This window comes from Pieris brassicae, chromosome 1, assembly GCF_905147105.1.
Source record: "Pieris brassicae chromosome 1, ilPieBrab1.1, whole genome shotgun sequence".
In the NCBI taxonomy this organism is placed as follows: domain Eukaryota; kingdom Metazoa; phylum Arthropoda; class Insecta; order Lepidoptera; family Pieridae; genus Pieris; species Pieris brassicae.
In genome coordinates, this window is record NC_059665.1 from 10,332,649 (window position 1) to 10,350,952 (window position 18,304).

Here is an 18,304-nt window from a genome sequence, read left to right on the forward strand (position 1 = left end):
GAGATAATTATTGGAACAATTTCTTTGTGAAACTAAGCATAGATAAATAAAAAAATACAAAGGCAATAAGTAGATATAGTAATAGAATTCACACTCATACCACCAATTGTAAATACTGCAGTGCTTACCAGAGTGGTTTCTGGCCTGTATCTGCTGTTCCAGGTTGTGCTGCATGCGCATGGATAGCTGGTCCAGTTGGTCCCACTGCTGTGCCAGGCCCACGGTGCTGTGCTCCGTGTAGCGGTTATCCAGGATCAAGTGTTCCTCTAGTGCTGCACCTGCAATATTACATCCAAATAAAACTTTTGTCCAGTTTTTAACTTACTTATTGTTCATTGCCATATTAAAAAATGTTAGCAAAGTAGTTCAGTTGTGATAAATTTCAAATTCCATGAAATTAACGCTTAAATATTATTTCTGCAATATATTTTAATCTAAGAAATAAAGAATGAGGATTTTATTTTTAGAATATATTTCATAAAAATAAGTATTGTAATATAATGTCATTTGAAAGTCCCATACGAATGGGACATAAAAATATTTTTATTATAACTTAATAAAAAATATTATTCCTACCAAGCTCTTCAAGGCGTCTTAGGTCCTGTCTGCGTGAGCGCACCTCACCGGCCCGAGTTCTCAGAGTTGCCAGTTGCTGCTCTAAAGACCCTGTTCCTTCCATCATCGATGTCCTATTAATATAAATTCAATGATAAGTAAATTAATGTACTTCTTTATATGTGTAATAAAAACAATTGGGGTTGTAGAGCCAAAGTATTCTATGCTCTATTGTATAATTATTACACTTCTGAACATGCACCATCAAACACACTCCAACATTTATAAAAAAAACAACACAGTTTGATGATTTGTGAAATTAATTATTTTTAAAAGCTAAATGAATTGTGACTATGATGACTTCTTGCTATTTACACTATATATTAATGACGATTTCTGTTTTTGCAATTCTTTGGCATAAGAATATTATTGGCAACAATAAAGTTAGTCAGTCCATAGATTAAAAGATTTGAACCATAGACCACACATCATTCAAATACTTTACCCGTCCCAGCCGAGGAGCCGGTACCTGTGCATTAAGTAACGTTTCAAATATGTTTTCTTAACTATGATAGCTTCATAAGGGACTCGAAAACCAAACTAGTCTTCTGTAAATTGCATACGATGTTGTCAAATGTAGAAATAAACAAAAGAACAATTTTTTTAGATAACAAGCCATACTGATAAGTGAGCAAAAAAATCGATGGGGTTACCAGATAAGGAAACCATACTAAAAATAAAATTAATATTAACGTAAAAGTTCTCTACTAAAGTGAATCATACATTTAGCCAAATTTTAGACAATTCATTAAGTCACAGTCTGACTCGACCAGTTTTTTTTCTTTTAATATTAAATTCGATATAATTATTATTATAGTTTATATTGATAATGTCTCTGATATGACTTTAAAAACAAAAATGGATAACTAGCAACCCCAGTTTATACCAGAAAAATGAAATTTGTATTGAGATGAATTAATTACCGAGTCTCAGTGAGCCACTGGTGGAAGGCGTTGGCGTGTTTGGCGAACTCCTTTCGCAGTTTGTCGTTCTCCTCCTGTCTCTGCGCTTCCTTTGTTAGCTCTACGTCACGTTCCGCTGCCATATTAAATAGAAAATTATATAATTTTGTTGAAATTTTTCTAAAATCAGTTCAGTCTAAAATAGTCATACGCGAGTATTAAACGAAATGAATCATATCAACAACTTAACTTATTGGATCTTCGTTATTAAGACGAAATAGTAAACAAAATTTCAATTATTAATAGAAGTTAGTTAAAGGGGGTTATTAAAGTTTAAATCGTTCTTAAGATAAAGAACCTATGCGAGAACATATCATCAAAATCTTGTTGATTTTTAAAAGAGATTTTTATTTGATTATAGAATAAAATTCTTATATCCATATAGTAATTAATCAATTTACCGATAATTTTGCGCAGATTGCGCCATGTCTCTTCGAGAGCCTCCATGGTGAACCAAGTGTAAGGGTTGGCACCGACGTTGAACGACTTGATCTGCTCGTCTAGAGCTGCCAGCGCTTCGAAGTCACTTTGGGCCGAAGATAGTGACGCCTGCGCAGCGTTAAGGAATGTTAATACAAATTACTTTCACTTGGCACTTTGAAAACAATGGCGGTTTGATTTTTATTGTATCACACTGAAATACCTAAAAATGCTATCATTTAAATTTGAGGGTATGGAGGTTATAGGAGGGTATTTGAAAATAATTGATATAGTACAAAATTTAAACCTGGAATTGTGCGTGCGCATCTCTAAGGGCGCGAATCTCCTCGATGGAGTTACAACGCACTGGGTCAGTAAGGTCTTCTTCTGCGTTTTCGAACCAAGAGTTGAATGCCGAAGCCTGTAGAAAAAAACAGAAAAAAATAAATAAATGTATTCGTCATATGTCGTGGCTAGATCATAAAATTGATAATATTTTGTAATGGCCAGCCATATTTAAAGAAAGGTAAACAAAATTCTATTTATAATCATCCATCACAAGCTTTAAGAAATACACACATATTTAAAAAACTATTTGGGCACATCACCTTCTTCGCGAATGTAAGATAAAGTTCCTCGATTTGTCTGAATTGATCTTGCAACTGCAAAAGACGTTGTTTGCGAGCAGCCGAGTCAGCGAGAAGCCGTTGCCAACGGGAAATTACGTCCGCGTGACGCTTGGCTATGCTTGCACTTTGTTCGTGACCTGTAAATAATACAAAATATTTAATTTCAAATATTATCTATTGATAAACTAGATCTAACTACACTTTTTTAACATTTCATCACAAAACAAAAATATTCATCACATCGTAAAAATAAATAGACAAGTTAGATTAGAGAAAGTTTCAGGAATAAGGAGACAAATAAGTGTCTAAGAAGACGAGAAGTCTTGAAAATTGTAGGAAATTTAGATTTTTTATATAATATTTAGCCATTGCTTTAGAAGTTGTAGAAAAATAAATGTGTAATGTCACAACTATAAAGCGTGGTGTATTAATAGAATATTCGACGTCCATTGCCGGACATAAGCCTCTCCTCTAAATTGCCTACGACTTCGTATAAAGACAAGAGAATTGGACATTTTATATGTTTGGTCACTCGCTGACGATTGCTGATTTTTTTTAAAATGTCGCTTTGTGTAAATCGTTTATACTCGTCATAAGTTTTTTTAAAGTATTTTTAATAAATATTAAAGAAAACCTTACCGGCACCGACTAGTTGCTCCTTAAGCGCCGTGATGTTCTGAATGCCCTCGTGTTCGAATGCAGTCAAACCAGCATCGAAGGTGTCCTGTTTAGTCAGCAGTGTCTGAACTGTGGAGAGGTCCCTTCCGAACTCATCTGACCGGACGTGGGTTTCCTTGTCTGCGATCCAGGATTCTACCACGTCGGCCTTCCATAGGAGTTGCAGGTAGGCAGAGTTGTCTACCAAGGCCGCTTTTCTATGAACGAATGGTGATGATAAATATTGCTGAACAACATTAAAGAACCAAAATCAATTTACATGGTTTTACTACTGGCATAGTTCGATTCTATTCTCTTTAAGTTGTAAGTTTCCTTGCTGACCACGACGCTCAATATATAAAAAAATATCGAGTCAACTTATGGAACAGATTTATTAAATTAGATTAGGCTAATAGAGAAACAAAAGATTTTTTACATTACTTGTTTAAAATTACGAAACCTATGATGATAATAATTGTTATTTACTGACAGATGAGTGATAATGACCAAACTTTAAATATAATAAATTTTATACTATATGTATAAAAAATATAAGTCAATATAGTCTAAACACGAAACTTTTTAAATTTCGGTAGAATTCTGACAGCTATCATTTTTTGACATGTATGAGATTACAAACCTTTTTGGCTGGGCACATTTTTAATTTTCCCTACAAGTCTGAACATCTAAGTATATACGTACATTTTATTTGTTAGTGAAATTTTATTTAGTAGTGCTGGCCTTACGGCGAGTTGATTAAAGTTCGTCCCTTTTCAATCACAAACAGTAAAAAACGCGACGTGACAGCTAACATTTTATTTTTTAAAAAGGTTTACTAAACCTGGAATTACTAGGCAGTGAGGCCAGCTAAAGAATATATCAAATTAACTTTAAAGTAATTAAAGTTGATTCGATATATTCATCATGATATTAAAATATTTCTTATTTTTGTATTAGGTCACTTGAGTATGTCAATATTAAGATTTACCTTTGTGTAGGTATAACATAAAAAATAGGTAGCATTTAATTTTTTTTGCCGTTAAATGGGTCATATTTTCTCTCAAAAAATCAGAGTAAGTGTTAAATTGTTTTATATATACCTGCGTGCAGCTAACGAAGTCAGCTTATCAAGTTTCGCCTGTAGTGCATGCAATCTGTGCGCCAGCGCATCTGCGTGTATGTTCCCGGCGGCCAATAATCTTTCTCCCTCTGCCGTTAAGTCACGGACTCTTTCTCCGCGAGCTGCCAACTCTGCTTCCAGAGCTTCGTGCTTCTTCAGTAGTCCTTGTACTGCAGCCATGCTGTCTCCACATTCGCCAACCACCACTAGTTGTTGTTTCTCGCTGGTAATAAAAAAAAATAGAATATTGTGTTTGGTTTACACAAGTAACATTTTATCATTGGATTTACGTGCTTCGTAAATTGCTAAAAGCACTTAAGACGTTCAGTAAATTATATAATTCAGATTTTAAAGGCATACAATAGTTTAGTATTTTTTAAAATTTTATTATTATGTACTTTGTGATGATTTATGAACATATGGTTCTGTTTCAATATGAAGAAAAGTAGCTGTAGTCATATTTAAAATAATCCATTAAAAAATTAGAGCTTTGAAGTAAAGGGACAAACTGTCCCATTACAAATTAATCCATCTTTAAAAATAATTATATATATAATACTGGCAATGGTTGAAGAAGAGAACACAAACCTGATCCAAGCCTCCTCTTCGTCCAGCTTAGCCAGATACTGTTGGTAGGCAAGGGACTGCTGCAATTTGGCACCTCTATCAGCCGCCAGGGCCTGCAGCTCAGACCAGGCTAGGGCGAGGGCCTTTAGCCTCAACTCAATCTCGTTGGCCCCAGCGTTGGAGACATCCATAAGCTTCTCTCCAGCTTCTTGAACAGCCTGGATAGCGGGTTCGTGGCTCGCCAATTCAGCCTCGAGTCGTTTGTGCTTTTTCAACAGGTTCTGCACTCCGGTTAGATCGCGACCGTAATCGTCCGAGGCGACTAAGAGTTTCTTTTCCCTGAAAACAAATTAGTAGTTAGTATAAACACGGACGCTAAATTTACGAGAGTACCACAAAAACATTACAATAATTTATTTTGAATTGGAAATGCATCTATCTCAAAATGTCACGATGTCTATAATAAGCGCACGTAATTTTTTTTACAAACAAATGTTTTACAAATTAAATTCAGCGACCTCATCTTGATATTTCAGTTCTGTGTGGAACAATACTAACTTGATCCAGGACTCCTCATCAGCAATATCCCTGAAGAACTGATGCAAAGTGTTAGCCTCGTGTAAACGAGCACGTCTGTGTGCTGCGAGCGAACGAACGCGTTCAAAACGATCGTTTATCGCCGCACGGCGGGACCCAATTCCCGCACTATCGAACTGACCGGATGATACTAGGGCGTCGGCTTGAGCGTTCATATCTGAAATAAAAACATTAGGATGGGTCTTATTAACATAGGCTTAAAAAAAATATTACTTATTCTAAACTAGCTGCTGGAATGTTTACAATTTCACAACTGGTTTCAGTACATTCAATATAAAATATAATTAATATATTGCGAAAATAATTCAAAAAAATTCAAAAATTCTTTATTTGTTCAGATATATGTACAATACAATTCAGATAGAGGCCTCCCTAGTAAGTCAGAGACCTGTGACAGGGAAGCTTCGCTCTTCTTTAAATCAACCAACACAATTGGTTTAAAAAAAAAGAAAATAAATAAATAAAAATAAACAAATATATGAATATATTATGATGACTATGTAATGTGTTTGTGAAAGACGAAACAAATGTGTGCGCGTGTTGCATGAAAAGATGGATTAAGGAAAAAATTATATTAGATGATTTAACAATGCTTCTGTTTTGTTGTAGTTAAGTGTACCGAGCCAATGGTTTAAAGTTGTTTTACATTTATGGTATGTAAGATTATGAAAGCTAAGGGTTTTATTTAAACTATTATAGAGATAAGCTGAGCGATTGTTATATTGATTACGTGCAAAGATAGTCTTGCAAATTGTGTAGCTGATTATATTATGTTGGGTCCTTTTTTGAGGTGTGTCTGTTTTATGTGGAGAGGTTGCGTGTCTCCTAAGGACACAACGGAGAATATAGAGCTGGCGTATGGTCAGTAGTTTGCAAGACTTGTACAACTCTTCAGTTGGAAAACTTTTATTTTTTAGTAACATTATTTTTATAATTGCTCTCTGAGCTCTTTCAAGTGCTAGAACTTTGGTTTTCGCACAACCACCCCACACTGTGATACAGTAGGTGATAACAGATTGAACTAATGCTTTATACACGGTATATATGATGTTTGGTTCCGCTACATGACGTAGATTGCAAAAAATCCAGCTTAACCTACGTATCCTTTTTATTACTGCATCAACATGGGCGTGCCAGTTTAGATTTTGGTCAATAATCACACCTAAGTATTTAATCTGTTTCACCCTAAGCAGCGTGTCACAGCCGCAGTCTTCACTACAATTGCAATTTAGTTTGTGTAATTTTATGTTAAGATTGGAGGGGGGTTGGCTCTTATCACGTATAGCAAAAGTTATGAAGTTAGTTTTAGATGGATTAATAGTTAGCTGACTGCTGGTTAAGTGCGCGTTAAGTTTGTGAAGATCCGCTTCAGCGTTTTTATAAGTTTCCTCCCATGTATCCCCATAAAAAGTTAGTGCCATGTCATCAGCATAACAAGTGATGATACCTTTATTGATTTTGGTATTGCACATTCCATTGACATATATCAAGAACAGCGTTGGCCCTAAAACCGAACCCTGAGGGACGCCGAAAGAAATCGGGTTTTCATTTACGTTACTAATTAAGTTACCTAGCTTAACTCTTTGAGTCCTATCTGTCAGATAGCTGGTCAAGAGGTTGAGAAAGACTCCTCTAATGCCAATATTATCCAGGCGCTTAATCAGAGTTGAAACACAAACAGTATCAAATGCCTTTTTGAGGTCGATAAATAGTGTAAGACACTTTTGTTTCCGGTCAAGGCGTTCAACTAGGTAATTTATAATGGCTAGGATAGCATCTTCAGTACTACAATTTGACCGAAAACCAAATTGTGTTGGTGAGAGGAGATTGTATTTATTAAGGTAGGATATTATTCTTGAGTTAATAGTTTTTTCTAGGATTTTGGATATAGCTGTTAAGATAGAGATTGGGCGGTAGTTACTGATGTCTTTTTTATCACCACTTTTGAAGATTGGATGGATAATTGAACTCTTAAGAATGGTAGGGAAGACACCGGTTTTATAACATACATTGCATAATTGAGAGATAATAGGAGAAAGTAATGGTGATGCTAGTTTTAAGAAGCGGTTGGAAATATTATCTATTCCAGTTGCACTTTCTGATTTAAGGTTTTTTATTATAGCAGAGATTTCATTGGGTTCAGTGTCAACAATTCCTATTGATGTTAATTGCGTCTTATTGTTAGACTGGAAGTCGAAGTTTCTTGGGGTGGATGGTAGTTCTTTTGCTAATAGTTGACCTATATTTGCAAAATAGTTATTTATATGAGCAAGTGATGCTTCTATGGTAGGCTTTATTTGCATAAGTTCTAAATTATTGTTTTTTGATTTGTGTAGATTACTTATTTCTTTAATTGCATTCCAGAGGGTTTTAGTATTATTGCTTGGTTTAGATAATAGGTCACGATAATACTTGCGCTTCAGATTTTTGATTAAATTGTTGCAGTAGTTACGATAACGTCTGTATGTTATCTGGAGTATGTCGTTACTAGAGTCTGCTTTGAGTTGGAATTGGAGTTTATTCCTGTGTCTTATGCATTTCAGAACACCGGGTGTAATCCAGGGCTTTAAACAACGCTTGGTTTTTGGGATAGTTTTTATTTTAGTGTTTGCCTCAAGAATCTGTGTAATGATATCAGTCAGTTTTTGCGTTAAATCATTGGGATTATCGATTGTTAATAGATGAGAGAGGTCGGTTTGCGTCAGGGTGGATAGTGCACTTTCATAGTCGGTTATGGTATTATATTTACTAACTTCGGTCGAAGTCGTGTGTTTGGATATGTATAGGAACACAGCTGAGTGGTCAGTTATTGTAGTTTTTAAAACGGCTACTTTTGCTGAAAAACATTTAGGGTCAAGATTAAGCATAGCATGATCTAGACAGTTTTTGTCTCTGGTTGGTAAGCGGTGTCCTGGAATCAGCCCTAATCCCGAGAGGTGTGTTAGATAGTCAGTACCGTCCAAGTCAGTAGATTCATCTAAAATGTTTATATTAATATCGCCTAGTATTATAATATTTTTAGTCAGGGAGTTATCTTCTAGGTATTTAGTCACTGATTCAGTAAATTTCTTTTTGTTGCTGTTTGTATGTGATCGGTAGATTCCGAGTATGGTTAGGTTTTGTATTTTGATAAGCATGCCAGAAGCTCCGTATAAGTCTAGTTCTTGCTCGGAGTGTTCAATGTTATCTTTGAGATAAATAACTACACCATCGTTTTGAGTTTGTTTTTTTGTTGTATGATGGGCCTAATAGCCTTTTTTGATAGGGAGGGGTTTATCGTGGTGAAGTCTACATTCTGTTAGAATAATTATATCCGGGTCTGTAGATAAATCAAGCAGCTCTAAGTTTAAATCTAAGTCATCCGAGTTCTTATAAACACTTCGTATATTTTGGGTTAGAATATAATATCCCTGTTTTCGGGTTGGAATGAAATTTTTGAGCTCTTCAGGTAAACAGAGAGTTGAGGAGAAATTAGATGTTTTGTCTAAATCTTGAAAGTACCTATCCATTTCTGAGTTTGGTAAGGTCCAGGGGGTTGTGAGTTGTATTTGAATATGGCTTTTTCCATAACTGAGGAACCAGCAGGAAGCAAGGTAAGATGAAACAGGATAGGGTATGTATTAGGAATTGGAAATCATGTAATTTTACTTTGATGTGTTTATGCAATGGTAGGTATTGAGGCATTATTGTGAAAAACTTAGCAGTTATGTGTAGATGTTCAAGACTATTTACATAGAGAGTGAGAGGAGTGTACGTCAGCACATGAGTTGAGAGAGGTGAGTTGACAAGACAGTACATATGAGTTACATAAACTTAAGTAGAAAACATAATACCTAATATATAAGTAAATTTACTAGTAAAAAATCGAGATTGTATTCATACCGTTAATCCTATCTTCGTGCGCCTGAATGTCGGCCTCGACGAGCTGGTGCTTCTTCATCAAGTTCTGAACGGAAGCCAAATCCTTGCCCGAATCTTCAGATGTTAACAGACTCTCAACCTATAAAAACATATTTTTTATTACAAACACGCCTGCCTCACATTTTCAAAAGGTCCTTTCCTAAGTCAGGCTTAATCCTTGTCAAAAAAAATATAATTGATTATATTGAAGATGTTATTTAAAGTGGGACTTTTAAATTTAAGTTTATTAGAAATCTGGACGACCGAATTCTCGATTTAGTGCTTTCCAATGAGTGATTTAACTGGTCCCCTATAATAAAGATTGCCTGGAAGAGATCGTTGCGCCTTATAGATATTATTGTAAATTGTTTTTATATTATACAAAATATTACTCTTTGTAAACAAATTAAAAAAAATACCTCTCCCAGCCAGAAATCAAGATCCTTGACTGCGGCAATGTACGTGCGTTGTTTGTTTGCTTCTTTTAGCTTCAAAGATTTCTCTGTAGTCTTCTGCGTCAGGAACTCCCATTGGTCAGCAATAGAGGCGAGCCGAGCCTGAGATAATGGCAAAGATAGACTTAGGATAGAAAATCAATATTTAATGAAGAATGGAATTATAGGACGATTTCTAATTTTTCCAATGTTCGAATACACTTATGATGTAAATTTAAAAAAACTTGAAATCATTTGGAATGTTCTATTCGAGAATGATGGTTTTATTTGATACAAGTGAAAGTTCCACTAAAATGAATTTATTTCATAATAATAAATAGATGTAGATTATATTATTATATACTTAAAGAATTTGAGATGTTACTTAGATTGGTCAATAGGAATACCTGCTAGTCAAATGTAAAATAAAATTCTGTATTCTTTTTCTATTCGGTAAATAAATCTATATTAGTAATCTGTATGTACCTGTACAGCATCTTCACTTCCACTGCACTGTCCTCGCTGAACGAGGTTACCACCCATCGCGAGTACGGACTGAATCCTTTCGGCGTTGGCTGCGAGTTCAGCCTCGAAGGCTTGGTGTTTTTGGTGCTTCGATTGGATGTTTGCTGGGTCCTAAAATACAAATTATTTATACATAACATTAAATATATCACACAACAACATATTTAAAGTGATAACTTCTTATGGGAGGGTAAACGCTTCGTCACGTAACGCGTTACTACGCCATCTTTCTTTCACGTATACGGCAGCGGCAAGCAGCCGTATTTCGGACAGACGAACGCTATACACATATCCTAAAACTAAAAACGAGTAAAGCAAATAGTTCATAAATTTTTACTTACTTTGATCTATGACCCAACGGTAAATCATCATTTAATACATCTACTAGATGTATTAAAATAATTTTCACATATGTTCCGAGGTACCCTGGAGGAGGCCTGATACGTACCCACACACCCCCTCCTAACACTCACTCACACACACCCGCTCGCTCTATCACATACACATTTGTACAAACTGCCTACCTATATATGTATGTTCTTTTTGTTACCACTCAGTATGACTTTGTTGTGGAATGGAAGTCTGGTTATCCATATCACAGGTTATTTATCAGTAGTTTGAAAACCAGTCTCCCAATAACTTCTTAACTGTAATATTTTTGTTTGTTGCAAATGTTATATGGGAGAAAATAAAGAAATTATTATGCTGACCTAATAAGAACTGTGTTTGAAGACGAGACTGACGATAAAAGCAACTGCATTTATTAGGATCCAAAAATATTACAAACCGAGTCAAATCTCCGACACTATCGACGTCTTTATATGTTCACAGTAGTAATATAAGATATCTTATGAATGTATTATAATATATTTTATTATACATTATCGCATTGACTTGTGTTTTTTTATAAATAAATAAAAATAGAATTGTAATATAAAACATACCTTGTAGCTTTCTTCAGTAGCGAGCTGCAGCTTTTCCGCGATCCAATTTTCCATCTCGTCAGCATCACGAGAGAATTGTTGCAAAGTTTGTTCATCGCCCAACCTGATATAGACATCAATGGCAATTAATAAACAATCAAAGACCTCCACATAGTCTTCTTTTTAATGTATTTTTATAGGATAGGGGGGGAAAACGAAGCAAGGAAAAAATGGCAATCATCGCAGCGACACCTATTTAAGTGGGTGCGTTACCGGCCTTTGAGAGAGTATTTTCTTTAAGCAATTGAAAGTCTTATATTCCAAGGAAGACCCTCACCGGAGGTCTTATGAACAGTTCGCTAGTTTGCAAAAGAAAGTGTCAACCATTTAAATAATATATGCATAAAAAATTAACAAACCTAGATCTCTTCTCAATAAGGGCTTCCTTGAGATGCCTCCACCGGTCTAACACCTGCTGCCTTTTCTTGCCGATGTCATCTGCCGCATAGTGCTCAGACGCAACCAGCTGTTCCGCCAGAGTTTGCAGTTGGGCTATTTTCTCCTCCTACAAATCAGTTTGAGCGTGAATACAAGATTTTAACAGCCGCACTAAATCAATAAAAAAACATTGCATACCAACCTACCAAATTACTCAGTTTTTGGAAAACTAATTCGCATTACAGATACAAATCTTAATACAATCATCAAACACTTACGTGAGCATTGATAGCCTTATCGAAGTCCTCGTGCTTCTTGATCAGCTGTTCTACATTATCCGGTGCGGCATCAGGTTGATCCTGGTCAGCACTGGTTGGTGCTAGGAATGCTTCACGAGCCGCCATCCAGCCTTCGGCTTGTTCACAGTCACGGTAGAAGAGTTGCAATTCCAGGTTTTGGTCGAGTTTCATGCGACGCGCCACCCAGGCTCTGGGATTTAAATATAGATGAATTATCTGGCATAATATAGTCGATATAAAAATAACCAAATACTTGGTGAGATTTGGTCAGACAAAATATACATTATGTTACACGTATTTAGTTCGTATGTTTCCAGCGTGCAGATTCACGATTATTTGTAAATTACACTTAGAAACCTATAATTATCCCCAACATCTCTACCAGGAGGTAGAAATCGTATAATCGTAAAATTTTACACTAATAGATAGTTCATCTTAACTATTACCTATTGTAAGTTAATGTCTTAATTTTACTAAAGTTTTAGGAAGTGAATGTTTCTATAGCAGATCTAATGTGGCCTATTTATCTCTTGATATAAGCACACTTACTTCTCAAGCTCTTGTCTAGCATCGGCCATTCCGCTGAGCTTCTCCTGAATTTCAAGACTGGCGTAATGTCCGCCTTGTAACAGCTGCTGACCGAACAATTCGAGGGCTTGGAAGGTGCCTGCGCGAGCGTCCATTTCCGTACGGTGTTCCTGTGTAAAATATTGCATATTAGTATCAAAAATTATTATTATTGCCACCTTTATACCGTCAACGTATCTATCAACAGAACACTTGGTATGTGAGAGAAAAAGTTTGTTAAAGTAAGTAAGACAACAATTAAAACCAAAAATAACGATTTTATTACAAAATTTAAAAAATCCACTTTAGTAGTAAATTTTGAAAGTATTAATTTATTACAAGAAATAGAAACTAAGAAATCACTTCATGTGCTCACGTGTGGTACATTAGAAAAGCCAATGAAACCTAATTCGATAATCCTCTCAGAGAATACGAAACAAGTTCGATTGTCAACAAATGTTGACAATCGAACATAATTGGGAATACACTCACTCAATTCAAAATATACACAGAACACGAAAAACTTTTACAGTAATAATTAAACGACTATACTCTGGTTTTTAATCCCGTAGAATTCTGACAGCTATCATTTTTTGACATGTCAGAGAGCAAACCTTTTTCGTCGGGCAAATTTTTCAATTTTAATAGGAGTGAACATCTATCTATGCATTCATTTTATTAAGTGCGGTCCTCCACATTAAAGGAGGATTTATAATTGCGAGTGATAATTACGTCCTTTTTCATCAAAAACGTTCGTGGTATTGAAATATTTGTTTTTATTGCATCAGGTCAATTGGGTAAGTAAATATTAAGATTTACATTTTTGTAGGTAAAACATAAAAAATACGTAGCATTTTATTCTATTGATCCTAAATTTGATCAAATATGTCCCTTTTTCGGAGAACTTTTTTAATAGCAACACTTATGAAATGTCAGAATTCTATGGAATGAAAAATCGGAGTATAAGCAAATTAAGTAGTGCAATGTCTGTGTTCTGATGGATAAATTTTACGTCTAAGTTTATAAAACAGTTTTTAGCTAAAAATTAAGCGGCTTTATATAAGTAAGATTTTTAAATAATAGATGTTTAATGTACCGTAATTTAAATAATATTAAAAAAAGCACATTTTGAATAGAACTGAATGTATTCCTGTGAAGTATTAGTTGGCACACATCGTGCATCTGACCTGCGGCATTACGCCGTATCGCGCGTCAATCTCCAGCCGCTGAGTCTAAAAATATACCACTCTTACTCCATACCTTGTATTAGCCCATTATTTACATTTTAATGTATTTTATATGTATATACAACCGAAGTGAAATATTTGGCTCATGATTATAAATAGTCTGGTTAAATTACAACAAAATGAAGCTCTCCTGTAAATGGAACTGGGAATTTAAAAAGTTTTGGATGTTTTTATTAAATTATCTTTTTCAATGATGGATGGCTTATGCAATTATATACAGAATTTGAAACCAAAAGATATGACTGTACAAAGATCTCAAAATTTCATGTGGTAAATTTACCTGATGCCTTTCCAGCAGAGCTTCTGCGCCAGTCACGTCGTTGGCGAGCTCCTCAGAACTGACGAGAGCCATCATAGAGTTGATCCACGCCATCAGGTCACGATAGTCGGAAAGGAATCTGCAAAACAGAATTACTAGGATAAATGATATATACGTGTACGTAGGGTATACGTTAAATTGTGAAAATAAAACATGTTTTATTTATGATATGCTCATGGAGTTTAGCCTAATCAATGACGGTACTCTCTGACGATTCCAATGAAGAAACCAATAAAAAATAATAATTCCCATAATTAAATATCACTTTTAAGCCTTTCGCTTTAACGATATATGGAAACGCATGACGCTCTACATAGGCCTATATATGTCAAACTAGCTAATGCTAAGCTCAAATTATCTGATTCGAGTAAATAAATCTCTTACCGTTGTAAATCATAAGAGTCGAGCAATTTCTCCTTTCTGGCGTTGGCTCTGGCCTGCAACTGTTGCCACGCATCGTTGATTTCGCGTTGTTTGCTGTACGTCGCGTCAGCTGAGTCGCCGTGTGTACGGATGAGACGGTTTGCCGTATCGTCCAATTGACGGATCTTGTCGCCTAAGGCTGCGAGATCGCGTTCGAGACCCTCATGTTTCCCTTTAGAATAAAAACACACCAAGTCATTTTTTACTACGTAGATAATTTTACTTATTTAAATATATATTTTATTATTTAAAAAAATGTTGCTCAAGAAAGTTAAAATTTAATTCTGTGCAATGTTTTCTGGTTCACGTTTAAGATGAAAGTCAAGCAATGCCATGTTTAATTAAACCAATAAGGCTAATAGTTAACGGAATTTATCACATAACTTTTCTTTAAGGTTTAAAATTTGTGTTAAAAAGGGGAAACTTACGTTGCAACGTCTGCACAGATCGTAGATCCTTGCCAAGGTCAGTGGTAGCAAGTGCGTGTTCCTTCTCCGCAATCCAGTCTTTCGTCTCATCTACGTCTCGGTGGAAACGTTGAACCTCATGAGCTGAGCCGAGTTGAGCTGCCCGCTCCGCCGTTAGTTGTTGAAGCGAAGACCATTTAGAATTCAATTCCTATAAAACGATAAACCCACTCTATAAATTTGTTTGTATAGAAGTATTTCTATACATCGCAGAGGAACTTATTCATGTATTTATAAACCTTGTTTGCTTAAACACATTCTTAAAATAAAAAACACAAATTTGACATGAAATCAATTTCTTCGAAAACTTACTAAATTGAGCTTGTTAGAACCTATTTTTCGATAATGAATAGATATTAATTTATTTTATTTTTATTTGTTTGTCCGTTACCATGGCAACTTCAGTTCAACTGCAAAGTAACCCACCTGCATCTGAGTCTTGATCTTTAGGGCTGCCTCAGTCTGTCCGACAGTCATGAGTTGAACAGCGATCTCATTCATCTCAGCCAGGCGTACTTCATTAGCGCGCAAATCGTTCTGGAAGTCGTCGAACTTCTTCTGCATCACCTCAACTTGCTCCAGGTCTTCGCCAACGTCTTGAACTTGAGCGTGCATTTCCTATAAAATTGATTAGGTATTTATAAATTATAACTAGTTTCTGTATATGTATTTATTAATTATTTCTAGAAATAGTAATTTGAAATTAAAAAAAATAGTAATTTTAATTTTATTTTGGGACACAGATATGCTTGTTAAAAAGAATCAATGCAAGACGTTGTAACTGCACTTTTTTTTCTTTTTAACTCTAATTAATTGTACTAGGGAAAGAAAGCGTTTGTGACCGTAGAATATCTACTGTTATTGATGCAGAAATTTATATAAAGTATATACATGTGTGCTATATAAATAAATTGAAAGATAATTTTAAAGTCAACTTTTCCAATACCTTATCCTTGATCCAAGTGGCCAGTTCCGCTGCTTCTCGCACCAACACGAAAGCCTTGACAGCCTCATTGAGTTTGTTCTGACGCTCGCGTGCAAGACCCAGGAGGTTGTCATATTGGCCTTCGATCTGTTGTACAACATTTATTGTGTAAACGTAAACACATTTATAACTATATACATAATAAAATTATTTGGAAACAATATCAGAATAATAATTGGAAAAATTCTATGTTTATTATAACTTTACCCCACCCCGTCACCCCAACGTACTAAATATTATTATCTTTTGGTAAGAATGAATTAGCAAACCTGGTTTTGTCTAGCAGCAATAGAGTTGGAGTCAGCTAGGTTCTGCTGGCTGGAAGAAAGACCGGCCTCGATCTTCTTCACGTAGGCGGCTGGGACGAATCCTTGACGATCGTTTACTTCTACTTTCCACCAATCCTAGGATAAATAATATACTTTATAGGCATTTTAATTTATAACTATGAAGTGTACATTTTGTGGATTTCAATAAAGAATACTTTGGCCTTGTTTTAGTCAGTTATTATTATAGAATAGGGGGCAAACAGGCACGAGTGATACCGCACGCCCATGGACATTCTCAATGCGAGTTTAAAGATGTTTCTGATCAAATAGTAAATAACAGAAAGTTGGACTTCGCCTCCAATACTTGCTGGTAAACTGCCTAACGAAGACCAGACCTTGAACATCGTGCAAGAAAATATCGGTATGGGAGGCTTCGTAAAACATCTGGTAACTTAAGAGACATGGCCAAAAAACTACGTCATGTGCTTTGTTCTGGTTTACAAAACTTTACTGATAAACAAAAGTATTCTAAAGTTAAACAAAAAGTAACACTTACATAACGTTTACTCTTCCTCCGATTGTGAACAAAAACATCACCGACAAGGACGAAACATAACCAACTCACAACGATCATATTTACAAATCATTGAAAATAAATAATCGTATACATTCGAAGTATTTATGTTATTTGAGTAAACATTTTACATAGTTTCTACTGTTTAAGAATTAAACGTAGCGTAACTATCAATGCTGTAGTTATAGCTGAATTTGGCTACGGTAAAGACCGCCTGTCAAACGCGATATATACAGAAATTTATATTATGATAGACCGTAAGATTACTGAAATAATTACCATAGAGTAGATCATAGTGTCAACAACTAAGTCTGATAATAGCGGTTTCAAGCAGATTCCGTTTTTCGTTTCGTTTCGATTCAAGTGACCTTTCGACAAGGACGAAGAATACTAAAAATATTTAGGTTATGGTACCCTTATGAATAAACTAACCAATAGTGTAATTAAAACATAAATTAAACTTAAATCAAGATTGAATTCGAACTTTTTTGTCGATACTATCAGTTGGTTGAATTGGAATATATTTATTTTATTATTTATGAGATATTCTGAATAATTGACCGTCTTTATTATTTGTATATTTATTATATGCTTAACATTGTATATTTTAAATTAAATTAAATTGTTGGTACCAGTTTCTAACATTTTATTCACATTATTTTATTATGATTTGGATTATTCATAATTCTTTGAAAAGACGCTGCAATGTTTTGTTGTATTTTCAGACCAATATCGATTCTATTAAAACTCTAACTACAAAAAAACTTTTGTAACATAAATAGCACACACTTTTAATTGTAAAACAAGTACCAAAAGAAAATTATAGCATAGTATAGCGACAAAATCACGGAAATATTACGACACCGAACACATTAGATTATTGCGTCATCAGTACGTTTTATATTACAAAACTATTCCAATATAATAATTTTACTGTTACAAGCAAAGGCGCTAATTAAAGATTAAGTTGGCCCCTGGTAAATAGTACCAGATAGAGAAGGATAGATAGTAGTAGAGCTGGCTCTGGGGTCTGGGGTCACCGGAAGCAGCCTTCGCTCAACGAAAAAGTATCGCAATACTATGTAGGTTAATAAAATTGTAAATACTGTATTCGATTGTTATGATTACTTATAAACTTTATTTTAAAATATATAGGTTATATAAGACAATAGTCTAAACGCGCACACGTCTCAAATGTGATATCACCACTGTTTTGGTTGTAATATGTTATCAGATAAGTAATAATTAGTTTTCTTGTACACTTCTATAATTCAATGTCATTAGTAGTATCCGGTTTTTCTATTTGTTAATCATAAAGATTTTAGATGTTTGATTGAGCTTAAAACAGCTGTAACTATTTTTAAATA

At 34.9% G+C, this 18,304-nt stretch overlaps 1 protein-coding gene across 4 annotated transcripts in view; it reads right to left on the reverse strand.

The window, feature by feature from the left end:
* Positions 1-18,304, reverse strand: part of LOC123708765 (spectrin alpha chain) — a 35,413-nt gene that overhangs the window by 2,057 nt on the left and 15,052 nt on the right. Inside the window, exons 19-43 of one of the 4 annotated variants that reach the window (XM_045659640.1) lie at positions 16,364-16,498; positions 16,056-16,181; positions 15,536-15,727; positions 15,071-15,260; positions 14,604-14,814; positions 14,181-14,298; positions 13,841-13,885; positions 12,636-12,784; positions 12,066-12,276; positions 11,769-11,914; positions 11,371-11,473; positions 10,388-10,537; positions 9,887-10,024; positions 9,450-9,567; positions 5,529-5,724; positions 4,992-5,309; positions 4,384-4,626; positions 3,266-3,501; positions 2,606-2,763; positions 2,305-2,418; positions 1,979-2,126; positions 1,539-1,653; positions 1,061-1,084; positions 577-689; positions 129-278 (exon numbers count right to left, since the gene is read on the reverse strand). In XM_045659640.1, coding sequence (XP_045515596.1) covers positions 129-278; positions 577-689; positions 1,061-1,084; positions 1,539-1,653; positions 1,979-2,126; positions 2,305-2,418; positions 2,606-2,763; positions 3,266-3,501; positions 4,384-4,626; positions 4,992-5,309; positions 5,529-5,724; positions 9,450-9,567; positions 9,887-10,024; positions 10,388-10,537; positions 11,371-11,473; positions 11,769-11,914; positions 12,066-12,276; positions 12,636-12,784; positions 13,841-13,885; positions 14,181-14,298; positions 14,604-14,814; positions 15,071-15,260; positions 15,536-15,727; positions 16,056-16,181; positions 16,364-16,498 — 3,847 coding nt within the window. The remainder of the gene's footprint in view (positions 1-128; positions 279-576; positions 690-1,060; positions 1,085-1,538; positions 1,654-1,978; positions 2,127-2,304; positions 2,419-2,605; positions 2,764-3,265; positions 3,502-4,383; positions 4,627-4,991; positions 5,310-5,528; positions 5,725-9,449; positions 9,568-9,886; positions 10,025-10,387; positions 10,538-11,370; positions 11,474-11,768; positions 11,915-12,065; positions 12,277-12,635; positions 12,785-13,840; positions 13,886-14,180; positions 14,299-14,603; positions 14,815-15,070; positions 15,261-15,535; positions 15,728-16,055; positions 16,182-16,363; positions 16,499-18,304) is intronic. The other 3 variants (XM_045659656.1, XM_045659649.1, XM_045659665.1) reach the window with 3 other exon arrangements.